Source organism: Sceloporus occidentalis, unplaced genomic scaffold, assembly GCF_023333645.1.
Source record: "Sceloporus occidentalis isolate IW3139 unplaced genomic scaffold, rSceOcc1.0.p SCAF_13, whole genome shotgun sequence".
Taxonomy (NCBI): Eukaryota; Metazoa; Chordata; class Lepidosauria; order Squamata; family Phrynosomatidae; genus Sceloporus; species Sceloporus occidentalis.
This window is the reverse complement of record NW_028316993.1, coordinates 6,557,297-6,584,823: the sequence shown is the minus strand read 5'-3', so window position 1 is coordinate 6,584,823 and position 27,527 is coordinate 6,557,297. Positions and strand designations below refer to the sequence as shown.

Genomic DNA, 27,527 nt, shown 5'->3' with positions numbered 1-27,527 from the left:
GGCTGGACTCTGGGAAGAGAGGCTTGGGCCTGACTTCTCCATTCAGCGCTCAGTCCTGCAAGGGGCATTGTGATACTGAGAAAGGGTCTGGGCAAGTAGAAGTCAGGTGGCGGAAGCCAGGAAGGGTGCCTCCAGGCGCGGCAAAGGGCTTGGGAAGTTGCTGGGGGCTGCAGTTTTTAATGTTGCTGTTGCTTCTGAGGTTTTTTTTAAATGACCAAATGACATTTCTGTTTCCCGTTCATTTTCTGGTAATTCCTGGCACCAGCTGCAACCTCTTGAGTGAAGTTCTTTTTTTGGTGTAATTATGAGACGCATCCAAACAAAAAAGCCTCACTCACTCCCTCTCTTTCTTCTAGTGCATCAGTAAGATGGCACTTTAACTCTGTTTTTCTGCCTGACACATAGCTCTTAAGAGATTTTTTTAAAAACCCAGAGAGGATGAAATATGCCCTTTGAACCACAGGCTGCCCTTAGCAAGCTCTGCCCTATTTTTTGTTTATAAAAGAGTTTGGAAGAGCCCTGGTGCAGATCCAAGAGATCACTTACCAACCCACCCGCCTGCAAAGAATGGAGCAAGTTGGATGCAGAGGAGGCAATGACTGTAAAAGCCTCTCAAGCCCCAAGGAGAGCGCATGCTTTCTTAGGGCCAGATACTGACACCCTCCCCCCCATTTTAAGCTGCGTTCTCTTGCTCCCATCTTGGATGCATCTGACAGGAGTGAGAAGGGGCCTTCTTGTTTTTCTCCACTATAGACCTCCCTGCCCTGCAACTTTAACTTGCTGCCTCTGGTTTGCTTGCAGAAGCACAGTGCTGGGGGTGAATGCAGGGTTAAACCCAGCCCTCATGGCCACCAACCCGCTGGCCACCATACAAGGTTTGTGGAATGAAGAACCAGACATGATGCCATTGCTCCCATGCCCTGCTCCACTGGCCTGCTGCTGGGATGTGCCTGGGTCTGTGTTGTTAGAGGAGGGATGTGTTGTTTGACAGAATGCCATCTTTGCCACTGTGCTTTGGGAAGAGAGTGCGTCTGAGATTGCACAGAGTGCCTGGAGCAACCTGTATGAGGATGTGGGGAGTTCTGTGAATGAATGTGCCCTTGCCTGGCTGCACAATAGGGCCACCCCCGATCTGGGAAAGGTCTTCACAGTTTTCTCATATACACTTTACCCAGTTAAAACAACTGTTACCTTTCACCAACTCCACAGCTAATACTACTGCTGGCATTACTACCATGTCTCCCTTCCGTTCTTCTCCCCTCTAATAGTATTATTATTAGGAGAGATTATTAGTAGCCAGCCTGCATGGTGCAGTGGTTTGTGTGCTGGGTTCAAATCCCCACTTGGCTGTGGAAGCCCACTGGGCGACTTGAGCAAACGCTCCAAACCTCTGCTGAAAAACCTGGGCAAGTCATATTTGACTTGAAGGCACATGACAGCAACACAGTTATTAACTTTATTTACACCCCACTTTTTCACCAAAAGTGGGGTTCAAGATGGCTGACAAATTAAGACATAAATCACAGTAAAAACATGCCATAGATTTACATTAAAAAGTAATTAAGCTGTGGTTCACAGGTTGAATAGGCAAGGCTGCCTTGTTTCTGAGGCCTCCAAAAGACATCTCTAGCCCAGAGAAATTCCCAAATCTATTAACTAGAGAACGTTTTAAGAGGTGATGCGGAGAACGGAGCCTAGTGTGCTCCAGGCAAAGCGCACTGTCTGGCACTGAGTGATGGGTCTTCCTTTCCTGCAGTGCTCCAGCCCTGTCCTTGGAAAAACTCCTTTTTTGAACCAGATTTCCCAGAACCCTCCACCAACATGGGATAGTTGTCCAAAGAAGGGATGTTCCCCACTAGGCTGGTGGCCCCCAAGCCCCAATATGGCTTCTGCAGTGGATTCCTCCCTTCCGAGAATGAGTGGTGTTTGTTCCTGGGGGAAGGTGCGCATGTGAGCAGATGTGCAAAGGAGCCCTGGTGGTGCAGTGGCTAAATGCCTGTCCTGAAGCCACTCACTCAAAACCATAAGGTTGCAAGTTCAATACCAACAAAGGGGCTCAAGCTTGACTCAGGCTTGCATGCTTCTGAGGTGGTCGCTAAAATGAGTCCCCAGATTGTTGGGGGCAATTAGCTTACACTTTGCAAACTGCTTGGGAAGTGATTAAGTGCCCTGATAAGCGGTATAGAAATGTACTTGCTGTTGCTACTGCTAAATGTACAGTTCAGGGGTGTGTGAGAGTGCAGCAAGGCCAGTGGAGCCCCCACAGAACCAGCTCCCATTCCTTTAGTGATCCCCATCATAGAAGGCATCATCATCATCATCCATAACATGCATCCTTCGCATCATGCCTTGCTAATCATTCACATGCGCTCTCCCTTTCTCTGTCTGTCTCTCAATCTTCGTATTTTCTAGCCTGAGGGTGGTGGGGAGGCTCCATTCCACCCATCGCTGCATGTCCCCCATGCCTGACCCATTCCCAAAGGTCCTTGCAAACCCTGGGGGTGGTGTAATGCAGGGGTGGGAACCATGTGGGCCTGGGATAGGACTGGACTGCAACTCTCAGCATCCCTTGTTATGGGCTCTGCTGGCCCAGGGGGCTTCTGGGACATGTAGCCCAGCAATCCTTGCAGAGAGGCTGCAGGGTCCCCTCTGTGGCACCAGCCAGGATGGCCCTGCGCAGCCCCTGCCCAGTCTCTCTTCCGCTGACCCTCTCTGTCTCTCCGCTTCCTTCTCCAGCCTTGGCCAGTGGTGGAAGCCTGCCCATTACCAGCCTTGACGCCAGCGGTAACTTGGTGCTGGGAACCAGCGCAGGCACGGCCGGCAGCCAGAGCATCGTGACCTCGCCGCTCTTCCTCAACCACGCGGGCCTGCCCTTGCTGAGTGCCGCCACGGGAGGCATGGGGCTGGTGTCGGCAGCGGCGGCGGCGGCGGCTGCCTCCATGCCCAGCAAGTCGCCCACCCTGACCTCTTCCTCCGCGTCCTCCGCCTCCTCCTCCTCCTCTTCCTCCTCCTGTTCCTCATGTAGCTCTGCCAGCGACGCGGCGCAGACTCTGGGGCAGGCCGGCCCCGGGCCCACCGAGCCAGACGCCAAGACGGAGTGATGGCCGGTGAGGAGGAGGAAGAGACTCCGTACTCGCTGCCTTTCCCGAAGCGCCGGGGGCTGCAGTGGTGGCAGCAGTGGCGGCAAAGAGTTGGACGTACAAACCGACGAGTGAAACCAAAAAGTAAAAACCAAACCAAACAAAGATTTGTCAGCAACAGCCAAACGAAAGAAACCAACCAAAAAAGTAAATAACCCAAAGTAACCAAAACAAGGAAAGCAAAAAGGGACAAAGGAAGAAACCAAAAAGAATCCCCCCAAACTTTTGGTGTTTGTGGTTCTCCCCGACCCCAGATTTTTTTCCTTTCCCTTCCTCTGATGTTCGGAACAAAACGCCTTTCAGAAGGTGACTCTTTTATTTTTCATCCGCTGGTTTCCTGGACTTTACCAGAAAAGAAACAGAGAAACGGGGATAGAATTTGTTTTTGTAAAAAAGAAAAAAGAGAAAAAGAAAAAAGAAAAAAAGAATAGAAACAACCCTCCTTTAAAACCCTTAAAGGAGGAACGAATCTCACACCAAAAATCACCAGTTCTAGCTTCACCCAAAGCTTTTTACAGACTTTTCTAACTTCTGTGTCTGGTCGAATGTCTTTCAAAACTCTTTTATTTATTCCTATTTATTCTTTGCCTTTTGTTCTTTTTTGATTCTGTGGGGGAGGGAGGGAGGGAGGGAGGGGGCGGTTTGATTTCGGGTTGTTTGCTATGAATACTCTTCCCTTTTTAAGAGAACCTTCCCTATCTTTTTTGCAGTGCTTTGTTTCTTTTTAAGTCTGAGTAATACAAAGAAGGGGCTTTTTAGGGGGACTCTGGACAGGGCAGGAAGGCTCAGGCTCTCAGAGGCGATGGGACAAACTCCCCTTAAGGCACTGGTTTCCCAATGGCGGTCCTCTGCTCCTCTCTCTTTGCAGCTGGGGATGATGGAGAGGGGACACGGGCCTCTCCTCTGGCCTCGTCTGGAGCCCTCTCACCTGCCCAGGTAGCCCTGCTAGCCGCTTGTGGCTGGAGAGAAGCGGGTGGCGGGGCGTGTGTGGATGACCATTGGGCAGAATGCTCCCGCCCATGGTCTTGAGTTGACCCACAGCGGTAGTAACATTTGGTGCATTGCCTATGGAGGATGGAGGATGCCCCCTCTCTCTTATCTCTCTGCAAAGTGGTCAGTGAGTAGTGGCCCCATTGCTGGCCGGAGGGACCCAGGCGCCAAAGCCCCTCTCTTGGCCCTCGCCTCAAAAGCCTCTGCCTTTGGCGCTCAATATGCTTCGTTTCGTTATACCAGCTTCAACCACGTTTTCCTTCGTTGGCCGGTTTTAATTTTGCTATTGCTTTTAATCTATGGTTTTTCCTTTTGAAAACGCTTTCTGCCTGGGATTATGCCAGGGTTATTTTTCTGAAAACGGGGTGCGTGGTTTTTATTGTTATTGTTATTATTATTTTTATATCTGTGTTCTGAATCAAAAATAAGAGAGAAATACTCATATTCCAGTGCCTGACAAAAACCAAACCAAACCAAACGGGGATTTCAGCAGATCCTTCTACATTTTCCAGGAAAATAGAAACCAAAAATTGCTAAGAGATGACTACGGAAAACACGAACCGAAGGCCGCTGGGGATGAAAGCAGCCAAGGCCCCAGGACTGGGGGAGTGCCTCCCTTTTCTGTGAACCTCACAAGAGACTCGGAAGCGAGAGAGAAACCCTTTTGACCAAAAAGAACCAACCGAGCAAAGAAAGCAAAGAAGAGAGGATGGCAGCAGCGTGGGAATGGAGGAGGGAGCTTTACTTTCTCTGGTTAGACAAATGGCTCAACCGTCTTTCTCTGTCCTAAAAAAGAAATACCTCATGGAAAGTTGCGTTGAGAAGCCAAGGTTTTATAAAAGGCAAAGAGACAAACTAGAACTAAAACTAATAATAAACCAAACCAATGATCATGGAAAGAGGAGGAGAGAGGACCCTGACGCTTCCTCCCCGAAGACTGGAGAGCTTTACAAATGGCTTATTAGTTTGGGTTGGAAAGCCTCTTTTTGTGCACCCTTTGTTGATTTCCTTCTTCCTTCCTTGTCTGTTTTGTTTTAGCTCCTGGCCCCTTTGGGCTTCTTTTTAGCTTTTCGGGGGGGAGGCGTCCGTTCCTGTTTCGGGGCTCTTTGAATGTCTGTCTTTTCTTTTTGACTCCTGCGAACCAAAGTCTTGCTGTTGCAGAGAAGGAAGTTAGCCATGGCATACTTGCGATCCGGTAGAAAACACAAAACCAAACCAAACCAAAAGGACAGAGCGACAAAAAGATAAACAATGAAACAAACAAAAAAACCAAAACCAAAAAAAAAAGGACTTTGAAACCTTTCTTAAAAGGAAAAACCAAACAAAAAAACAAATAAACCTCGACCTCATTTTATCTCCTGCTTTTGCCGTCTTCTAGCGTTCAGGTGGGTTTTGAGATAACAAGTGAAAAATAATAATAATAATAATAATACATATATATATATATATATACTGTGAAACTTTCCAAAAAACCGAAACAAACAGGAAACACCTCGTTTTAAGACTGACTTGGAAAACAAAGAAAGAGAATTTCCCGTCCGTTTTGTGCGTGAGCGAGAGAGAAACCGGCAGTATTGATATACACACCTGTCTCTTTTAGGATACCAGTCTGGATGCGATCCTAGGCGGACGTTTGGGGGAAGGAAGAAAAACATTTGGGAAGGCCAATTCCTCTCTCTCTCTCTTTCTCTCTCTCTCCCTCCTCCTCTTTCTCCTTCTCCTTCTCTCTCTCTCATGTGCTACTGAACGTGTTTCTAGGTGGAATGTAACTGTTTTAGTGATATTTGTTGACCTTTTCCCCCCTTTCTTTTCTTTTCTTATTTTTTCTTTTTGGAAAAAGAAAAAGCCTTTTTTGGGGGGGTTCCTTCTGTTTTTTTAATAGAGAAAATTCTATGTTCCGCTTTATCGCTTCTTACTGTATTTGGGGAAAAAAGACAAAAAACAAACGCAAAAGTTTGCGACAAAAAAAGATAAAAAAGGGAAAAAACTGAACAAAAAATCAAGAAAAAAAGAGAAACAAAAACCAAAATGTGTTTTTTTAATTAAAAAAAAGATTCTAGACCAAAAATGACCCTATCTCCATTTGCAGAGCTGAGTGGTGGGTGAGGGGCACGGAGGGGCCGGCCAGGGGTCAGGGGTCGCTGATGGGGATGGCATGAACCCCCCCCCCCCGATACCCCTCCTGCTTGACCAGAGGTGGCTTGGTGGCAAACAAAATGGCCGGCTCTCCGCACATGGAAGGCCTCCATTAGGGGCGACCCACGGGGGTGAAGCTGGCACCCTGCCTTCTCCCACCCAGCGGCCACCTTGGGCCTAGAGGCAGGCCAGAGCTGCCTTCCTGGAAGCTTGGGCAGGGGAGACTGGCTGGCCATGGGCCTGTGAAACCCAGAGCTGGGTTCTGGCTTGGCCACGGAGTGACCGTGGCAGGACCGTCCATTGTCCGCCTCCTCCTCCTCCGGCCACTTATTGGGGGGAAGGACTGAGACCACGAGGGTTGCCATTCTCCCTCCCTGAAAGAGGAAGGAGACAAGCTTTAAAGTACAGCTGTGAAACCAAATATTGCTCCCGTGCCTCCGTGCCAATGGCCGGCCCAAGGTTGGGGGACATGGAGGAGGGTCAGCTAGACCCCCCTCTTGCCCCTTCTAGTGCCAGGACACCCACCACAAGGCTCTTTGGAGATAGCCTGCCATATACCTCATATACTTTAATGATGAACCAAATAGAAAAGCTTTATGAAGGGTGTGTGCCGGACGGGTCTGTTTTGGGGCGGCGGCAGGGGGTCAGGTGTGGCAGCATCCCTCTCTGTTTTTCTCTCACCCCCAAAGGAAGGGAATTGGGCTGGGGAGGGGTCCTGGGTCCCAAGAGATGCCTGACCCATTCCCCTGGAGAGGGCAGAGACCCTTCTGGGGAGACCTGGGAAGAGGGGCTGCCAATGGAAGGAGGACTTTGCCCAGCGGAGAAGTCGGGCAGAGAGAGACCAGGCGCAGTGGGCCTTGTTTACATAAAGAGAGGGGGTCCACCTTCCTGTCGTGGGCCCTTTTTACACCTGTGTAAATTGCAGGACAGCTGTGGAACACCTTTGGTGCCAGGGCACAGCTGTGGGCAGCAGAAGTCCACTTCCAACACAGAAGGCCTTCTGGGGAGCGTCTCTCCGTCCCTCCTTCTCCTCCCGGGTGCCTCCCCTGCGTCTGGCTGGGCCTGGGTCTCCTGCAGACAAGGGAATGGCCTCCTGCCCTCCTGGGGGGGAGCCCCAGAGGCATGGGTCAAGCCAGCAGGGCTTTCACTGAGGGATGCTGCCCAGGCCCTGGCCCCTGGCCCCAGCGGACATGACTGGCCTGTTGCTGTCGCACCCGGAGCAGTGGGGAAATCGTGTGATAACTTTGCCAAAGGTAGTTAGTTCCTAGTATTCATTTCTTTGTTTGATTTTGAATCTTCCGGGGTCTGATCCTGTCTTGTTAATTTATTTGTAACTGTGGGGCTTAGAAGTGACTTGAAAACATAATTAATGACGATGATGATGACGATGATGTAACATATTCTGAGTGAGTTTTTTCATTTGTTATTTTATTTGGTTCTGTCGTGGTTTTTGTGTTTTTTATTTTTCCCTGTCTTTTTTTTTTAAATTAAAAAGAAAACAAAACAAAAACAAAATAAAAATCTTGCAACCAAAGATGAGTCGAAAGAGAATCGGACGTCTCTCTTGATGGCGGCGGCGGCAGCGGCGGCGTTGGGTCGCGGGTCGAAGGGAACGCTCTCCTTGGCCTCCGAACCTTTGGGGAAATGCCTCCCTCTTGACTTAGGTTGGAGGATTGTGTGTTTCTATCCAGTCGAAAGACTCACTCAGGCTGAGGGAGGGACCAACCTTGGTCTCTTCCCTGACTGAACACTTACCAGGCTTTGGACATGGGACTTTCATGGGAATTTGGACTCCTAGAGAAGTCACCCGGTTTGGCACCACATTAACTGCCTTGTTCCACTCCCAGAATTCCATAGCCGTGAGCCAGGAGGCTTAAAAGCAATGCCAAACCAGGTTATTTCTGAAGCCCTAGGATCCAAAAGAGTCACATCCCAAGGCCAGCCATTTGCCCCTGGGAAATAAGGGGCAAGGGAAGCCTCCTCTTCCCTGCGGCGTTGGTGCCTCTGCCTCTGCCCTCAGGGCTGGGCACGGCCCCAGATGCTCTCCTCCCTTCCTCTCTTCTGGATAAGTCTATGGGGGGAGGCATGAGGAGCCAAGGGTCCTGCCTTCCTTGCATGAGGCCTGCAGCCCAGAGGGACGGACGTCTGGCTGGAGGAGAGGATGCCCAGGCGGCTCCTGGAGGAGCAAAGCTGTTTGGAGGCCGGACCAGTCCAGCCCCAAAATGCTTTCCGGTTGCTGCAGAGCAGAGGGAGGCTCCTCTTGGGTTTGAAATGCGGCTCTGGTTTGTTGGAGAACAAGGCCAGGGAACAGGGTCCCAGGAGGGATCTCTGGGAGCAGCCCAAGGCAAAATGGTGGCGCTGGAAGATGAGCAGCCTGCTGTGGCCTAAGGCTCTCGCTGCCCTTCACTGTCCCCGAGGAGGAAGGGAAGGGAAAGCCTTTTAGGGACGCTGGTCCAAAGTGGCCCCTAGGCTGGCAGCCCCCTCGACCGCTCTCTGGGGGGAGTGCAGAGGGCCAGCCCTTCCTCTGGCTGCGGTCATTCGGTCCCTGGGAGGGAGGCCGGGGGAGCCGCCTCTCTCTCCCTTTGGCTTTCAGAGGAGAGGCTCGGTGCCTTCGATGAAAACACTCCTTTCCTCCACGCAGCCAAAACGCACAATCCCCGGCGGCAACTGGGCTGGCGGTCTCGAGGGCCAGCGCAGCTACTCCAGATCCCCTTCTTCAGCGGACCCAGGGAAAGGGCCGCTCAGGGTGCCTCTGGAGCACTGCCCGAACTCTGCCCTCGCAGGGACTGTGGACTCCAGCTCCCAGAATCCCAGGGCACTGGCCGGCCTGGCCGAGGCTTCTGGGAGACCGAGTTTATGCCCACAGGGAAACCAGACTTGGCCCTGGACCAGGGCCCCCAGTGTGCTCTTCTGAGAGCCGGAGAACTAACTCCCTTCGGGGCACAGTTTGCGGAGACTGGCGACTGCCGCTGTTCCCTTGATCTTGAAGGGACGATGCTCAGCGGAGAGGCCTCGGCCTTGTCTTCCAGAGCGACCGCTTCGCCTCAGGCCCCGCCCCTGGCCTCCCATTGGCTCAGCCCATCCGGCCGCTCCCTTCTCTTCCCCTCCTAGGCCACGCCCACTTCCTGCGACGCGGAACGTGATTGCGTCAGCGCGGCGCGACGTCCCGCGGGGCGAAAACGCCCAATCGGGATCCCCGACGGGTTCGGGCGAGGGCTGCTGGCGCGTCCGGCTGGGACGAGGGCGCCGATTGGGCGAGAAGGCTGAGCAAGGAGGGCGCTGATTGGCCGGGCGCCGCGGACCAATGGAGAGGCGGCTTGCTGAGCTACGCGGGGAGGCGGCGGCGGCGGCGGCGGCGGCGGGTGAGCGAGAGAGAGAGCGAAAGATAGAGCGGCCTGAGGGAGGAAGGAAGGAAGGGCTGGCGAGGGAAGGAGGAGGAGCCCCGGGGCGGGGAGAGCGGCAGGCCGCGCGGCGCGTTGCCTCCGGAGGAGGCCCAGGAAGGAAGGGCGGCGGCGGAGAGGAAGGTGAGGGAGAAAGGAAGGGCCACCCCCCCCCCCTCTCTCTCTCTCCGGGGCTCCTGGGGCTGCATCTGCCAGCAGCCCTTCTTCCCCGCGGAGGCTGAGGACTGCAGTCCGGCGGAGGCGGGTCCTCTGGGGAGACTCCCTCTCTCTGGCCCAAGGCCTCCGCGCAGAGCCTCCCTCCCTGAAGCGCTGCCGAGCGGACGGTCGCCTGACAGTTGGCCGCCCAGCAGCGCCATTTTGGGGCCTCGTCCCAGGCCTTTGCTCTCGGGCCGCAGCCTCCCCAGGCGAAGCGAGGGAGCCCCGAGGGCCTGGCTGCCTCCCTGGGAGCGAAGGGGGTGGCGAGTGGAGCAGGCCCTCCTCCTCCTCCTCCTCCGCTGGGGCTGCCAGGGCTCCGCTCGGGAGGCCTCTTCCGAGGCCATGAGCCCAGGCAGGGCTGCCTGCTCCGCTTGGCCCTGGAGTGAGTGGGCGAAGCGGAAAGCAGGGCCCCCCGGGTCCCTGACTCTCTCCGTCCGGAGCCGATGCAGAGAAGGAGCCTGGCTCACAGCGCAGTCCCAGGCCAGCAGAGCCTGGGCAGAGAGGAGCGCTCCAGACTGGCCACTCTCCATGGGCCAAGGAAGGCCCTGCCTGCTTTCCCTCCCCTTGGCCTAACGGCCCCCAACTGGCTGATCCCCCAAAGTGCCTCTGCCTGGCAGAGGCTGCAGCCCTCCCCTGAGAAGAGCAGGCCCCGCTCCCATCCCTGGCGCCTCTCCAGCGTTGTTGGCAGGCAGAGTCTAGAGCAGCCTGGCCCCTTGAAGGGTGCTGGACCTGCCATTGCCAGGCACCATTTTGAAAATGCATGGGGCCACCATAGGCCCACAGTGGAAGGCAGAGGCACACGCATGAGAGAGGGAGAGAGGGCTGCTTCTTCTAGAGGCAGCACTATTAAAAGCAACCCCTTTCCCCCTCAATCCCCGGGTGCTTAAAAGCCATTCCCTGTTGGTCTGTCTCAGCCCGGCCAGCGGCTCCTGCTCCCTCAGCCTTTCTCTTTCTCTCTCTCCTTCCCTCCAGGCCAGGAGCTGCCTTCCGCAATGGCCGAGTCGCCCGAAGAGACGCTTGTGTATGTGGAGCACCGCTACGTCTGCTCAGAGTGCAGCGAGCAGTTCAACACTCTGGAGGAAGCGCTGGTGCACCAGCAGACCCACATCTGCCCCCAGGACCAGCAGTATGAGGTGGTGGGGCTGGCCGAGGCAGGGCTGGTGGCGGGTGGCGAGCCTGGCCTCTATCAAACCGTGGCGGTCCAGGAAAGCCAGTACCAGTGTTTGGAATGTGGGCAGATCCTCCTCTCCCCGAGCCAGCTGCTGGAGCACCAGGAGATGCACCTCAAAATGGCGAGCCAGGAGCCGGAACGCTTGGCCAAGCCCCTGAGCTCCAGCCAGATCCACTACGAGTGCACTGAATGCAAGGCCCTTTTTGCCAGCCAGGATGTCTGGCTTGCCCACCGCCAGACCCACCGTAAGCCGCTGGAGCTGGCCACTTCTCCTCCCCAGAGCCGGGCCCGCGTTAACCTGGAGCATTCGTATCGGAAGCCCGAGGAGGGGGCTATGCCCGTTGGAACCATGCAGCTGCTTCTCTATGAGTGTGGCGAGTGTTTCCAGCTGTTCCAGTCCAGCGACTTTTTGGAGCACCTGGCCACCCACCAGGTGATACAGTCGTCCCCGGGAAGTTCCCTGGCGGCAGAACCAAAGGAACCAGGGCCCCCGCCCGTCGTGACTGTGCACAATGGAGTCGTGCCACCCACGGCCCCCAGCAGTGTCACGGCCACAGATCACAGCTACGAGCTCAAGAACAATGCTGGGGAGCAGCCACCACGCAAAGCAAAGCAGGCTTCTAAGGAGCACCTGTGCATGGAGTGTGAGCAGTCGTACCCTTCCGCCCAAAAGCTCCACCAGCACATGAAGAGCCACCGGAAGGGCACCTTCAAGTGCCCGCTCTGCAGCAAGGTGCTTCCTTCCCCAGCCGCCCTTGAGAAGCACCGGGAGGAGCACAGCGGGGAGTCACGCTTCCTTTGTGTGGATTGTGGCCTGGGCTTCGGCACAGAGGCTGTGCTCCTCTCCCACCGGCGAACCCACTCTTCCAACCCCCTCTACCGCTGCACATGTGGGAAGACCTTCATCAACATGACCAAGTTCCTCTACCACCGACGCTCCCATAGTGGAGGCAGCAGCAGCAGCAGTGGCACCCCCGCAGCTCATGATCTGCCTGCCTCTCCGGAAGATCAGCCCATGGAACAGGAGGAGGAGGAGGAGGAGGAAGAAGAGGGGGACGAGGCACCCTCTGACACCCTGGAGCCGCCGGAACAGCAGGCAGAAATGGTTCCAGTGGCCATCATCTGCTCGATGGACAACATGGGCATTTCGGTTGAGGGCAGCGCCCAAGAGCAGACGTTGGAGGAGTTCCAGTGCCAGATGTGCAGCAAGGCTTTTACCAAGATCAGTCAGCTTTCGCGCCACCAGCGCTTTGCCCACAAGATGGAGCGGCGCCACAAGTGTCTGACCTGCGGGAAGATGTTCAAGAAGAAGTCCCACATGAGCAACCACCTCCTGACCCACACCGGGGAGCGGCCTTACCACTGCAAGGAGTGCGGCAAGAGCTTCAATTCGCCAGCCAACCTCCAGCGCCATCGTTTGACGCACACAGGGGAGCGCCCCTACCGCTGTGACATCTGCCAGAAATGCTTCACCCAGTCCTCCACCCTCCAGCAGCACCTCCTGGTGCACAGCCGCCACTACCCCTACAAGTGCCAGGAATGCGGGAGCGTCTTCCATCGCCCCTACCGCCTGCTCATGCACCGCTACCACCACACGGGCGAGTACCCCTACAAGTGCCAGACATGTGGCCGCTCCTTCCTGCTCCGCCGCCTCCTGGAGGTCCACCAGCTGACCCACACTGGCCAGCAGCCCCACCGTTGCACCTCCGGCTGCGGGGCCGCCTTCGTCTCTGCTGAGCAGCTGAAGGAGCACAAGTGTGGCAAGATGAGCCGCCATTTTGAGTGCTCCGTCTGCGGTAAGAAGGTGGGCTCCACCGCGCAGCTCAGGGCCCACGAGCGACTCCATGGCAACATTGATGCCCCTGCAGGATTCGAGCCTGTGGACGAGCCCCCGGTTCTGGGTCTGCCTCCACCGCGCCCCCGCCGTCCCGCTTGCTCAAAGGCCTTTGAATGCGGGGACTGCAAGAAGCTCTTCAGTACAGAGACCTCACTGCAGGTCCACCGCCGCATCCACACCGGCGAGCGCCCCTACCCATGCCCGGATTGTGGGAAGGCCTTCCGGCAGTCCACCCACCTCAAGGATCACTTGCGGCTGCACACTGGGGAGAAGCCCTTCAAGTGCGAGGAGTGTGGGAAAGCCTTCACCATCGCCGTGCGCCTGGCCGAGCACAAGCGCATCCACACGGGAGAGCGCCCCTACCACTGCGACGCCTGTGGCAAGGCTTACCGCTCCTTCTCCAACCTCTGGAAGCACCGCAAGTTGCACCAGCAGCAGCGCCTGCAGCACGAGCAAGAGGTCATGGCGGAGGCCATCGCAGCAGCGGCGGCCGCAGCGGCTGCTGCCACCAGTACCGCCACCAGCGCCACCACGGCTTCCTCAGCACCCAGCGAGCAAGTCTATGGCAACACGGTCACCATCATGGAGACCATCCCTGTGGTGGAGACCATTGAGATCTATCCTACCGAGGGGGGCGTTCACTTTGAGAACATCCAGGTGGAAAACGTCCAGATTGGGGGCGTTTGAGTGGGGCTGGGGGGAGCGAGGTGGGGCAGCTGGCCATGTGACCTGGACTGGGAGCCACTGCTCCCCAGCTCCCCCTTCAGGGCCTGGGTGGAACAGCAACACCTCTTCTCCCTTCCTTTAAACCCAAGGCACCTGTCCTGCTCCCATTGCTGGAATGTGGCGGCATCTTGATCTCCTTCCCCGGTTCTGTAGGTGAACTGGGTGCCGTTTCCAAGCCCCCTCCTCTGCTCCGTCCCACCCGCCCGCAAGCCCCACGGACAGAAAATTCACTAGGCCAAGCGCGCTGGGGCCTTGAGAGCCCCACTCTCTGCCGTGGGCTCTGGGGTTCCCAGTCCATCTCTTGGCCATGTGAAATGGGGCTTTTCTTTTGGGAGCTGGCCGGTTCCCCCTCCCAGGAATGCTTGCCCAATAGCAGCCTTTGCCACAGCTCAGCCTCTCGGATCCCGAATGGTTCCTGGCTTCCTTTTGCTGCAGGGGATCGGTCTGGACTGCAACTGCCTCTCAGCTGGGATTCCTCTCTCCGAGGTGGAGTTTTCTTCCGGTTTGCTGTTGGTCCCCTGCCAGCCAGATGCCGCCTCTGCTGTGGTCCATAATAGCTTCCTTGATTTGGTTTCTTGCTAACTGGATTCATCCCCACAGCTGCAGGAAGATTTTGTTACTTGGTATTAAAATTAAAAACAAAATTGAAGCACTTGTGATTTGTCAGGTGTGTGATTTTTCTGGCACCGGAGTGGAGAAAACTCCAGAGTTTGTGTAGAATTTGAGTATGGAAAGGCAGACCGTTAGCTTTGTTGACTAGTTAGCAAACATACCATCGAACTCATCAGTTAAAAAAAGCTGTGGTTGGTCAGTCAGATAACTCTGATTGAGCTACTAATTATTTGTAGTAGTAGTTCTCATCATCTTAGAAGAGGCGTTTTTCCATCTCTCACCCACTTTTTAAAGATGGCATCCATTGTAATGTGTGGCATTTAAAGGGTAAGCCCCCCCCCCCCCCCAAAACACGCTTTCTTTAAAACCATTCTTACTCATTTTGAAATTTTGCAGATTTAATTGATAGGCTGAAACACATGAGCATTCAGCCAAGCTTTTCTCTTAGGTGGGCAATGAGCCATCATGCTTTCATTTAATGCTCAGTATAAATGTCTTTTTTTAAAGAATAACTGGAAATTTAATAAGCAAAGATGCTGATAATAATAATAATAATAATAATAATAATATGATTTATTTATAGCCCGCCTTTTCTCAAGGAAACAAGGCGGATCACTGGAAGGCAAGAATAGCTTTAACGTTTCATGTTTCCTCCATGTTAAGAGTATCACAGGAGAACTGAAACAGATTATAAACAGAGAAAGTGTGGGGTTTTAGGGTTTTTTGGGCTATGTGGCCATGTTCTAGAAGAGTTTAGTTCTAGAACATAGCCTGAAAAACCCTCAAAAAAGTATGGACGAAAGCCATGAAAGCCTTTGACTTCATAGAGAAAGTGTGCCTTAAAATCTCGACTACAAAAATACAGTTGACCCCCCTTTGCTGCTGCTTAAATACCTGAAGCCTCACTTGGCTTGTGAAGCGCTTGACGCCGGGAGCAGAGAGTTAAAACTTAGGAGAGATGGAGTGGTCTGAAGGTGTCTATTGAGTTGTTTACAGAATGAGGAGTTTGCTCTTGAGAAGAGGTGCAGCCAGGTCAGGTTTCCCTCTGTGTGTCTGCATGTAGGAGCTTCCTTTCAAGCCCTGTTTAAACCTTCCCATCAAGTGCTGTTTTGCATCACAGCCGCTAGGTGCGGCCATGCCTAAGGACCGCTTTGCTGAATCCTGACCAGCCCTTTTGAATTTCTGTTTGGCCCGGCAATCTGTCTCCAACAGCAGCCAGTCGGCCAGCTGCCCCCAGGAAAGGTCACAAGCAGGACACAATGCGCAGGGCTCTCCCCTGGCATCTGCCTGCCTCTGTCCCACCATCCTTGGCTGCTGCGCTGGGAGTGCGCTGGGGCTTGTTGACCTGGAAAGCGGAACGGAGAAGGCTGGGTCTCAAACGGGGAGGTTAGAGAAAGGAGAGCCTGGTTTCGTGGAGCAGGAGGGCCAGAGAAATAGGAAACACTGAGCAAATGCCTCTTCCCAGGCAGGCAGAGAGGCCCAGCTCAGAATGCCAGGAGAAATGGAAGCGTGTTTCTGCTTTAAAGTCATAAGCAGATGGGTTTTTAGGGTCAGCAGAGTTCCCCCCACTCAGGACAAACATGGCAAAGGGGCATTCCTCGCCTGTCTCTTTCTTTCATAGCCCAGCCTTCCACTTGGTTCCCTTCACTCCCTGCCTCCCTAAGCTCTCCCTTTGCTCTGGCTCTTTCTGGGGGAACCAGGGGGTCCCTGGAGGTGTCCTGGAGAGCAAGGGCCCCAAAGTGCCAGCCAGCTGTTTGGGTAGCCCTTAGCAGATCCAGCAGTCCTTTTTCCTCCCGCCTTAAGGGCCGGAAGAGCGGTTGCCTTCCGCTTGCGCAGTGCTGCATCCCCGTCTCCTGTGGCTGCAAGGTAGCCTCCCTTGTGCTTTCGGATGAGCCGCTCTTGGCCTGGAGGAAGGCTCTTTTTTTGCGGCAGCATCGGTTGCGGCTCCCTGGGCCTTGCCTTGTGCTTCATGCCAGGAGAATTTCCACCTCTGGCACATTAAGGCGCCTTCCAGGTCAATGGCATGTGCATAAAATGCCCGCTAATGCAATATTAACCACGGAGCAAGGACAGCTTTCTCCTGCTGCTCAAGACGTGGAAGTGTTTCTTTCTTTTAAGAAAGGCTGAGCTGGGCCTGTTCTTGGGATTTGCAGCTGAATCCAGGGTGTGTGTGTGTGTGTGTTTGTGTGCACATTTTGAGAGAGAAGGTGGCTTTCTCTCTTGGTCGGAGGGGAGGGCTCTGCTTCTTAAGCCTTTGAATGGGTCTCTATTGCAGATTTGGAAGGAAGGGGTTTGGTGTTGTGCCCCATAAAGCTTGTTTTCTGTTGACTGGTAGAACTCCAATGTGTACTTTTCTCCTGTTACATTTGGTTTTGTTAAGAATGTGAAATGGACGGTCTGGAGGCTGAAAGCCAGGCCAAGCCCCTCAGATGCCCAGAAAAGACTTTTTGGGGGGGGGAGGAGTGACAGTGTGCAATCTGAGTGTGAAAAAGAGCCGGCTTTGGGGTTTGTGCAATAGGACACAATCACCGTCGTACATTAAAAACTGTATCAGAGAATCTCACAATGAGGACTTTCATTTGGGGGGGATGGATTGTGATAAATTAGCATATATATATATATATATATATATATATATATATACACACACACACACATACACGAGTGATGGGATAATTAAGTGGCACAATAAGCCTCCAAGTGGTAATAAAAGAACAAGATGAAAGGAAATGGGGAAGATGTGGAAATGCAGGCTTTGTAGGCCGGGGGTGGGATGAGCCTCCTTTTCCTTGGTGAGCAAATGCATCCCTTGTGGTTCCTTCTGATCCCAGTGTTATGGAGGGGAAGGGGACGGATCCGGTGCTGACGGCAGCCATGTGTGTTTTGAAACGCATGAGACCTGAGTGCTGGGATGTGGGCCCAGAGGCAGGGCTGCCCTCCAGGAGTTGGAGTGGTTTAAAAACAGCCTAATGCTGGACTGTGGGAAAGGGCTTGAGCAGTAAGCACCGCAGGTCCCTCTTGCTCTTAAGCCAAAGGACGCCCATCTGCAATTAGCTCAGTTAGATCTTCTCTTTTCCCCACATTGGGTCTCAAGTCGGTTTGCAAAAAGCAAGTAGTTGTTAAAAACAGAAGTAGAACCACATCAAGATTTGTGAAGGCACAAGCTAAGCTGCCACCAGCACCAAGAAGGCCCTGCCTTCCATCTTGCCACCAAATGTGTCTTGGAAGGCATTGGAACCGAGAGAAGGGCCTCCTCCCAATAAGTTTGCAGCTGAGAGTTAGGTCTTCAAGATGATGGATATTTTATCAAAATCAATTTTTTATTTTTAGGATACAGAATGCTTTTGCGCATGGTGCTCAGTCCAAATCATCATTTGGACTGAAGCTAGGGGCCTTGTTTGGCTGTTGTGGCATTGAAAAGAATGGCCAGCGGTCCACATTGTCACCACAAGTTGTGAGTGTGACAAAGAAGGACGCAAGTGTGTGGAGCAGAATGGGGAAGAGGGACGGATCTTAACTTTGCAAAGAGCAGCAGCAGGAGCAGCAAGATAATGCATTTTCCCCTTGGTAAATGGCAGGCTCTTAAATGCGCGGAGATGCTTATCACCTGCTGCCTTGATCCTTTTTTTCCTTGGGTAAATGTAGCTGTGTCTCCGCTCTCTTGGGGCATGCTCTGCATCCCAAACCAGTCCTCATCCGGACCCCCGACAGCCGCTTTTCCCCCATCTCTGTCTACACAAAGCTTAGTTTTCCAGCCGGTGCGGCAGTGAGACCCATCACTCCTTCCTTCCCTTGTGATTACCTCCGCTGAGGGATCCTGTATTAAAATGTTAACCGCCGGCCTGGAAGGGTTTGGGCTTCCTCTTTGTTTATTTCTGTTGTGCTGCCTGCCTAGAAATTGCACTGAAGTGTCTTAGGAGAGAACAAAACATTGTGAGGGAAACACACACACACACACCCAGTGTAATCTGCAAATGACAAAACATGACAGCGGCCAGGTTAAACTCCCGGAACTGAAAAGAGCACTATCTTTAAAAAGCAATTATTCAGATGCTGGGCTGGTGACTCTAAAACACAAGGAAGAGGAAAGCCTCACAAATGGAGTCCAGCTGCTGAGGCAGGAGGGCCTTCCCTGGCACTTCCTCAGGACAACCGGAGCAGCCGCTCAGTCTGGAGAGGAGTGACCGGGGGAACCAAGGGGAAAGGTTGCCTTTGGGGGCTATCAACTAGCCAGGCTGGTTGGGGGATTGTCCGAACCACGGTCCAGAAAGGGTCACTTTGCTCATGGCTGAATGGATATTCAGACCTGCTTATTTCTTACATTTATAGGCCGCTGTTCTTCTAAAGTGTCCAAGGCTGAGACAGCAGCATTTGTCCCAAAGTGGAGGTCTGTGGAGAGGTGCCAGTTTGGAAGCCTTTTCCTGCTGGTCCATGCTGAGTTTTTGCTAAAGAAACCATTGTAGCCAAGGACTGTTCCCTGTATTTGTGCATTTCCTCCTCGCCTGCGGGGTAGGCCAAGCCAGGCTGAGTACGACTGTGTGGCTGGAGGTTCCCCATGAATTCCCTTGGCTGAAAGGGGCTGCAGCGGGAGCCTCCCAACTGGTCCCAGTCCAACACTTTAACCTCTATGGGACATGGCTCTGGTGGCTTGCGCACTGAGTCCTACTGTCTTGGAGCAGGAGCATGGTCTGGTTCTGTTCTGGAGAAAGGGCCCTCAGACACTCTTGCCTTCTGTTCCGCTGCAGGTTTTGTCTGTTCCACTTGTGGGCTCTGGGTGCACACTTTGTTTGTACCTCTTCCATACCCTCCGACATGAAAACCGGGCCAAGCGTGGTCAAGGTGGCAAGGAAAAACTAAGACAGACTGCCTTGGTTTGCTTTTGCCTGAGCTCCTGGGAAGGAATGGTCTTTTCTGCCTCCTCTGCTTGGCTGAGTTAAGTGTGAGCAAATTAGTTTTGCCCTTTGAACCCATTGTGCAGCAACTGAAGTAAGCAGAGGACAACTGGGGAAACTGGGAAGAGGAGAGAGAGCAGCTCAAAAGGGGGGGCTGAGGGTTTGGGGGAGAATGCCTTGGCAGGGAAAAAGCAACTGATGTGGACATTATCAGACAAGGGAAATTGGAAGCATAGTCCAATGGCAATCCAAACACAATCATGGGGTTTCTTTCACGTTGTTGCGTGATAGACTGCCACACGCAATTTCAGGCAATGGCAAGCTATTTCCGGACAATGGGAAGCCAGTTCGAACACAATTCGAATTCAGGTATATTTTCTGAACTAGCGAATTTACGTGAATGCATTCTGGCCCCACTTTCTTTTCATTTGAAATTCAGAGGAATGCCTCCCATGGGATAAACTCCATTGTTGTTATGTCTAGGTTCTGCAAAGTAGCTCCTCAGAAGGGAAAAACTGTCCTGGGCAGAAAAGCCCCTAGAGCTGAGTTTCCTGTGTGTAAGTCAGTCAGTGAGAAGCATCTTTAGGAGCCTAGCCTGGCTTCTGGGCCCAGGCTTGGAGAGAGCAGAGAAGGAAGGACCAGGAGCTCCCTTGACTCCCCAAAAAGCCCCAGTGACCAAGGGCCAGCCAGAGACAGCGGGGTCCCAGGGAAGGAACGCTCCCTAGCTCCTCCGCTTCTTTCTCCGTCTGGAAAGCAAAGGCTGCCAGAAGCCTGGGCCTCTTCTTGCCAGGATGGCTTCTTGACCCAGGCCAGGGCTGGCTTCACTTGAAGAACACTAAGAGTAGGAGTAGGAGGAGGAGTAAGAGCAGCCGATAAAGATGGAGCCCATGTTCTGCCAGGGCCCTGTGTTGGTCATTCAAGAAGCGCCCATTGAGAGTAAGTCTTGGTCCCGTTTTGGGGCCAGAGGCAAAGGCGGCCACCATTTTGTCAGCCAAGGAGCTGCGCAGGTGAAGGTGGCCTTCTAAGGCTCCATCCACACTGGAGAAATAACCAAGTTTGGCACCGCTTTAACTGTTCTGGCTCAAGGCTATGGAATTCTGGGAGTTCCAGTAATAAACTCCAGCTCCCAGAATTCCATAGCCCTGAGCCAGGATGCTGAAAAGCGATGCCAAACCAGGTTATTTCGGGGGTGTGGACCTAGCTGCCTCTCCTCGGCTCAGAATCCTTTGGGCCACGAAGGGGCTTCCCAGGCGCCATGCCCCCCCCCAGTTTCCCAGCCCTTCCTCAAGGGACCCTCCTCCCTTGGCCCCCTTTAAGAGAGACACTTTCTTTCTTTCGTTCGTTCGTTCTTTCTTTCGTTCGTTCGTTCTTTCTTTCTTTCTTTCCTCTTTTCCATTGCAATCCAAAGTCTTCTCTTTGCTCAGGATGGCGTCTGCCGCTGGGATCCACTTTGGAGAAGGAAGCTTCTCGCCGCAAGAAGAGGAAGAGGACGAAGACCTGGGCGAGGGGGGGTCCCGGGCTAAGCGCCCCCTCTCTCCCTTTCCTCCCTCCCTCCCTCCCTCTTCTCTTCCCTCCCTCCCTCCCTCCCTCCCTCTTCTCTTCCCTTCCTTCCTTCCTTCCTTCCTTGCTGCTTGCCTTGGTCCAGGGCTGCCCCCCTGGGCGCTGCCGGGTGGGAGTGGGGCGTCGCTCTGCCCATGCTCAGAGGCCCTCTTGCTGGCCCCCGCCATGGCCGACCAGGAGGAGGAGGGTAAGTCCTCAGGGGAGGGGAGGGCTACTCCAGAGGAGGCGCCTCTTCCTCCTCTTCCTCTCCTGATCAGGATTCCTTTCGCGGAGGAGGAGGAGGAGGAGGAGGAGGAGGAGGCGAGAGGCAGCAGCAGCAGCAGCAGCGGCCCTTCCTTGCCCCCCTCCCTCCCTCCCTCCCGAGAGCCCCCGGGAAAAGAGAGAGAGAGAGAGAGAGGAGGACCAAAGGCGGGGGGCTGCGTCTCCCTCCCCCCCCAAAAAGAAGGAAGGCCTGGGGAAGGCGGGGGTCCCTTCCTCCGGAGGGGGAGGAGGAGGGGGTCCCGGGGGGGCTGCCATGGGGCGCTGCCTCTTCTACGGACAGTTCTCCCCCCCTCGCTGACCCCCCCCAATTCGGAGGAGACCCCCTTTCAGCCCCCTTGGCCCCCACTCCCTCTCTTTCTCGATGGGGGGGTGAGGAGGGGTCCTTCCCGGGGGGCACCGCAAGGAAGGAGGGGGGCAGGGAGGAAGAGGAAGAGGAAGGGGCTGCCTCCCCCCTCCCCTCTCCTCCCCCCCCCCCGCGAAGAAGAAGAGGAAGAAGGAGGAGGAAGGGGGGCTCCGAGGAGGAGGAGGAGGAGGAGGAGGAGGCCGGGGGCGCCGTTCACGGATTCCGTAAGTCCGGAGGAAAAACCCCCTCCCTTTTGAGCCTTTCCTTTTTTGGGGGGGGCTGCTGTCCTTCCTCCCCCTCTTTTTGCCCGGAAGGCCTGAGGGGAGGATTGACTGAGGGGGGTTATTTGGGGGGAGGGAGGGTGAAGTCACTCAGGAATGGAAGGTCCAGAGTCCCCCCCCCCCAAAAAAAAAGGGGCTGAGAGGTTGGGGGGGAGGGCGAGGCATGGCCTCCGTCTCTCTCTCTCTCTCTCTCTCTCTGTGTTTTTCTTTCGGGGGGGCGATGGAGGCGCCAGTCCTGGGCCCTGGACTCCCTCCTTCCCTTTCCCCTCCTCCCTCTCTTCCCCCCCCCCAAATTGGGAAGGGAGGCGCCGAGGGTAGACGCAGCCCCCGAGGGTTTGTCTTTTTTGGGGGTCCCCTTTCCTTCCACTCGAGAGCCCCCCCGTTCCCTCTGGCTTGGCCTTCTGCATCTTGGGCCCAAAATGGACCCCACGAAGCCCCCCCTCTCTCTCTGCTGGAGCCTCCAGGGAACCAGCCAGGAGCCCCAAAAGGGGGAGTAGAGGAGAGGGAAGGGGCTTCCCAAGGACCCCCCAAAGGAGAGGTGGGGCTGGCGAGGGAGGGAGGCTCTGGGCCCCCTTCCCTGGCCAAGGCCCCCTTTCTCTGCCCAGAAACCCCCCATCTTGCTTTCCAGCCCCCCCCCCAGGCCTTCCCTGTGAAGGTCCCCCTGGACCCCAAAGGAGCCCCCCCCCAGAAGTCCACACAAGTCGCCAGCCCACCCTCATGGCGGCTCTTTGGGGCGGCTGGGGGTCCCTGGTCCAGGAGGGAAGGAAGGAAGGGAGGGACCCCTGACGGCCACAGCCTTTGCTCCAGGCCCCTCTGGCCCTTGGCCCTTCCCAGGGGCCAGTCCAGGTTGGTCCCAAGCCCCTTTTCGACCCCAAAGGCATCCTGGGAAAGGCCCCCATCTTTTCCAGCTGCCTCCTGAAGGCCTCCCTGCCTCTTGGAGAAAGGGGGCTTCTTGGGCCCTTGTAGCTTTTCAGGGCAGAGAGAGAAAGGTGAGTGCGGCGGAGAGAAGGGACAGGTCTGTGAAATCAGCCAGGGAAGAGGCTTCCCTCCCTCCCTCCTTCCAGAGCCAGATGGAAGCCGTGGGACTCCCTGCCACAAGGTGTGCCACTGAATAAAGGGCTTTGGTCAGCTTAGCCACACTGACCACTAGGCATCTTGGCTACTGACCACCTGTGGCTCTCTGCCACTCAAAGCCAGTTGCTGGGGGACCTGTTCCACTTTTATTTGGTTCCCCACAAAGGTCTGGTTGCTTCTGGTGAGAACCAAGATCTGATTTTCTTGTCTTCTTATCACCTTTCTGGCAACCCTTTCTTAACACCCTCCACTTTTGCAGCAGCTTGAAACATAACTTAGTCTGGGAATACTCACAGCCCTGTAAGGTAGGTCTCTGCTCTTGCTAGCGGTTGTACTCAAACGCTGAGGTGTCCTCCAAGCCAGCCCCTTCCCTCCATGCAGCCCATCCTTTGGTTTCTCCAAGGACTTCCCCATCTATTGAAAATGTCTTGTGCCTTCGCTCTTCTCCATCCTCTTCCTCAGGGACCCTGACTTCTGCCTGGGATGTGCCTGCTTGGGGGGGGGGCGCCTCCTATGCACCCCCTTTTCCAAAAACCAGGCCAGCAGGCCCCTGTCTTGTTGTCTCCTCATAGTCCTCCTTCTGTCCAGCTTGCATCTGTTCCAAAAGTGGGGGGTGCTCTTGAAAGAGTGACCCAGGGGCCTCTGCCCCCCACTTTCTCCGTCTCTCCTGGGCCCTCCCCAGACCCCTGACCCTTTGGGGGATTCCAGGGACTGAGGCTGGGAGGTGCTCTGCCATGTCCCCCCCCCTCCAAGTAGTCACACCAGATCCACCTCCTCTCTCCATGTCAGGGTCAGTTGCGGCAGGTGCGCCATTTGCCCTCATGCCAATGGGGCAGTTTTAGCTGCTGCAGCTTTTCTTCCACTTCCACCATCTTTGCAGCATGGCTCCTCCTTTGATGCACAGCTGGTCCATCAGACCCTGGTGCACTTGGATGCGTCTTCAAGCTGTCCACAGACTTATGGCAACCCCATGCACTTCTTAGGCAAGGAATCCTTTGAGGTGTTTTTGCCCGTTCTTTCCTCTGAAACAGAGCCTCCAGCGCCTGGGGTTTATTGGTGGTCCTCCATCCAAGTCCTAACTAGGGCTGACCCTGCTTAGCTTCCAAGATGTGGGCTGGTTCCTTCAGGGTCTTTAGGCCTCCTAGTCATACTCTACGCCTTTTCTCCCTTAGCCCCCGATTTCCGCCATTCTTTTGCTTTTCTGCCAGGACGACCAGTTCTCAAGGCCTTTGGGCCCTTTCTTGTGGGGCAGGCCTTCCACCTCTTTCTCCTGCCCCCAACCTGCAGCCTCTCAAGGACTCCATCTTCCTCCTTTTCCAACATTGCCTTGGATTATTCCTTTCTCCCAGGATCTACCACCTTTGCCCAAACCCCAAACCCAATGTGGGATCTGCAGGATCAACCCCCCACTTGCCTTCATCTTTGCCAGTGCTTTGCCAGTGAGGAGAACCCAACCTCCTCTTTGAGGGATGCCTCTAATACTTGCCTCCCCAAAACCTCCTCCATTGAGAGCTTGGACAGGTTGCTTTTGTGGGCAACAGCTTCCAAAATCCTTCAGCCAGCATGGTCAGTGGGCTGGTGGATTCTGGGATTTGTAGTCCACAGAAACATGGTCGGTCAGTGGTTGTTCTGCTCAGCAGATTCTGGGATCTGGTGACCACGAAAGCAGCTTTTCTAAGGCCTGCCTGTCTGTTTGTTTATACGTCTGCCACTTTATTTATACTTTGCCTTTCCCCCGAAACCAGGCATCTTACCAGACGAAAAGAAACATAGTTAAAAACACAGATTGCTAAAAACATATACAAATTGGGAATAAAATATTAATTTAAGGGTCTGTAGAAATTTAAACCACTGCAGCCCCTCTTCCTGGCTTCCCCCATTTGGCCTCCTCTTCCTCCCTTCTGGCGCGACCTCAGCTGACCCTCTGGGCACTTCCTTCCTTCCTTCCTTCCTTCCTTCCTTGTGTCTCCACAACTGGGGAGGGGAGGGGAGGCGGCTCCTTCCAGGCAACAGATTCTGGGTGTCCCAAGAGGGCCTTGCTGCTCAGGGCTCTCACTCTAAGCCTTAAGAGTCCCCAAGCCCTTTTCCTCCTCTCCCAGACTGTACCAGGCCTCCTCTCTCTTCCTCAGACACATTCTCCCTCTTCTTCCCATTCTGCTGGGACTCCACTCTCCTGCCCTGGGCTCCCATCTTCTCCCCGTCCCTCTCCGTCCCCACTTCTCATTTTGGGCCCAGTTGGCTCAGCCTCCGAGCCCAGCAGCTGCCAGAGCCACCATGGCGGAGGCGGCGGGTGGCGGGTGGCAAGGCGAGGGGGCCGAGGCGCTGGCCCTGCCAGTCCCGCTTAGTGTCTCACCATCCCCCTGGCAGCTGCGCCAGGCTCCGTGGCAGAGACGGAAACGGATCCGAGTCAGGAACCAAATTGCTCTGACAGCCACAGTGCCTGGGCCTGGGCCCGGGTGTCTGAGCTTTCCTGGGGCTTTGGTATGACAGAAGGGATGGGTGCCGGGGCAGGGTGGTGCACGGGCGTGTGCCTGGGAAACCTTTGGCATGTGGGGTGAGTTTGGAAGGGCTGTGTGGGCAGGGAGGGCCGGAGGAGAGCCAAGCTGGGCTTGGCCCTTGGTACCAGGAGGAGGAGATCCCCTTGCTTGGCTTTGCTGTGGTGGCTGGGAAGCAGACTACGGAGGGTTGTTTTCCAGTTGCCGGGTTTCCCAGGAGGAAGGAGCGGGTTGTTGTCAGAGAAGATGAGAACACGTCTCAGACGGAGGGGGCAGGGGGGCACCACGTCTTGGGCATCCGCTCAGATACTCTGTTTGCGGCCTGCGCGGCTCCTGGCAAGAGCGGCATGGCAGGAAGGGAGGCCAGGCCCCAGCCTCCATGCCAGAGGCCTTCCCTGGATCCAGGCCCCGGGCGAGTGGGAAGGGAGGCCCACGCAATGCTGGATGCGGCCCTTGGGGAGTGGAGGAGCAGGGCTTCCCTGCAGCTGCCAGGCCTCCAGGTCCCCCTTGCTTCTTCTACGTTTTGGACAGTGAAAATGGCCCCAGTTGCAGCCCCTGGAGCCCCACAGGAGCGGCCTTTGGCTCCACAGTGTTGGAAGGGTCCGGAAATCCCAACCGGAAGGGACTTCTGGTTGCTTCTGGGTTTGGTGGTGGCCAGTAGTTTCAAGGCGCAAAATCCCACACTCAGTTTTATAACGTTTATTTCGAACGGGGAACAACAATAGACCAACAAATGCATGTGACATCAGTTAAAAGCACACATTTAGGGAAAGAATAGGCGTTTAAGTTGCTGTCCGAGGTCCTGGGCTTTACCTTTCCCTCTAATGCATCTGGTACCTTGGACAGTCTCCTTTAAAGTCAGGAAAGGAAACCCAGAGCAGGTTCACCAAACAGGTTCAGGACCATGGAAACTGTCCTCTAAATTCTGGAATGAAACCAGGAGTGGAGGCACTGCACCGTTCACATGGGACAAATGTCACCCCTGCCCCCCCCCCCCAGCGCCACGCTTGCCCAGCCACTGTGAAGCTTGTAGCATTTGGGTTGGCAAACCAATGGAGACCACCAATGCCACGTTGGGTGGAGGAAAACACCTATTTCCTTCCTCCAAATGTTGTTGGACTGCAATTCCCAACATTCTTCACCAGTGGCTAGGTTGCCTGAGCCCTGCCCTTGCCCTCCAGGATGCCTCTCGCCCCCTTCCTTCAAACCCCCCAAACTTAACCCTACGTCCCCCAATTCCAGCGGCAGCAAAGCTGAGCTATTGGCAATTCTTGCTTGGCCTTTGCTGCCTTCCCCCTTTGTTTCCTCTCCCAAATTTAGTCCTCTCGAAATGTAGTTTGTATGCTCTTTGGGGGCACAGCCTCTCTCCATAACTCTGGAAAGCAGATCATTGGTTCTGCAACAGGGGTGGGATTCATTTTCCAGATGGTCCTGGAACTGCAACTCCCAGCATCCCTCCCCACAGGCCATGCTGGCTATGAGCTGTGATGGGAGTTGTAGTCCATCCACATCTGGAGGGAGAAAGCTGTATGGTTCCCCTCTCTGTTTATGAGAAGGTAGCGGACAGGGCAAGGAGATGTGTGTTTGTTTTTTTAATGAGTGTTACACGTTTCTAAAATATTCATACCTTTTGAATGGTTAAATACTGACAGTTTCGGAACAGGATCTCTTTTTCTCGGGGGAAGGCACTCTGCCTCTTAAACAAACTTATTTTTGTGCTTCATGCACAAGGTTATTTAAAAACAGTTGTGTATCAAATTGCCTTCAGTCTATGTATATAAGGTGTGTATGAAGCACAAATGAACTTTGTGTTTAGACATGGGTCCCATCTGCAAGATGTCTCATTATGTCTGTGCAGATATTTCAAAATCCAGAGAAATCCGAAATGCAAAGGGAGACTCAACCTGTAACTTGAACCCAGTGCTTCATGTTCTTGGAGTCCCCAGAGAAGCAGAAAACACACTTCGGATATTAAACCTAGCCACCTCTCTCTGATCGTCTTTGTAGCCCTTCTCCAGACATCTTCCGTCTTGTTAGTTTATCATATCTCTTTACTGGGCAGGTGAGATAAGAAATGCACACCCCTCCAGGCTCCCTGTTAGTTGTGAAGTTGTTGTTATTGTTGGCTGTAGGAGCTCATATCTTAAATACTTTTTTGGAAACTTTTGGGGTCTGTCTGGAAGTGGATCCATCCTTGTGCAGTTATTGTACTTTGATTTGGATTTCCTGCATGGCAGAATGGGTTGGACTGGATGACCCTTGCGGTTTCTGCCAACTATGATTCCATGATCCTAGTTTAACTGCTCTGACTCTTTCCTGGGGAATCTTGGGGTTTGTGTCTTGTTGAGATACTTAGAATTGCCTTATAGAGAGCTTTACTGCTGCTGTGGTTTAAGGACATGCCCCAGAACTC

The 27,527-nt window shown here is 54.3% G+C and overlaps 3 protein-coding genes across 5 annotated transcripts in view; all 3 read left to right on the top strand.

The window, feature by feature from the left end:
* POU2F2 (POU class 2 homeobox 2) overlaps positions 1–6,984 on the top strand; it is a 56,524-nt gene extending 49,540 nt beyond the window's left edge. Inside the window, exons 15-16 of one of the 2 annotated variants that reach the window (XM_089478211.1) lie at positions 802–875; positions 2,737–6,984. In XM_089478211.1, coding sequence (XP_089334337.1) covers positions 802–875; positions 2,737–3,101 — 439 coding nt within the window. In that variant the 3' untranslated portion in view covers positions 3,102–6,984. The remainder of the gene's footprint in view (positions 1–801; positions 876–2,736) is intronic. The other variant, XM_089478212.1, reaches the window with a different exon arrangement.
* A 2,587-nt stretch (positions 6,985–9,571) lies between these two features.
* Positions 9,572–14,250, top strand: ZNF574 (zinc finger protein 574). Of its 2 annotated transcripts, none has more exons than XM_089478740.1 (2): positions 9,572–9,628; positions 10,835–14,250. In XM_089478740.1, the coding sequence occupies exon 2, from the start codon at positions 10,855–10,857 to the stop codon at positions 13,555–13,557; it is 2,703 nt and encodes a 900-aa protein (XP_089334866.1). In that variant the 5' UTR covers positions 9,572–9,628; positions 10,835–10,854; the 3' UTR covers positions 13,558–14,250. The 2 variants fall into 2 exon arrangements, with proteins under 2 accessions (XP_089334866.1, XP_089334864.1); XM_089478738.1 differs by lacking the exon at positions 9,572–9,628 and adding an exon at positions 9,709–9,790.
* Positions 14,251–21,442: 7,192 nt separating this feature from the next.
* The window catches only part of GRIK5 (glutamate ionotropic receptor kainate type subunit 5), a 48,590-nt gene continuing 42,505 nt past the window's right edge, over positions 21,443–27,527 (top strand). The window contains exon 1 of the mRNA XM_089479364.1: positions 21,443–21,488. The gene's annotated coding sequence lies outside the window, so the exon portion shown is untranslated. The remainder of the gene's footprint in view (positions 21,489–27,527) is intronic.

Coding starts and splice junctions, on each gene's coding strand:
- ZNF574 (XM_089478740.1), top strand. CDS start 10,855: ATGGCCGAGTCGCCCGAAGAGACGCTTGTGTATGTGGAGCACCGCTAC.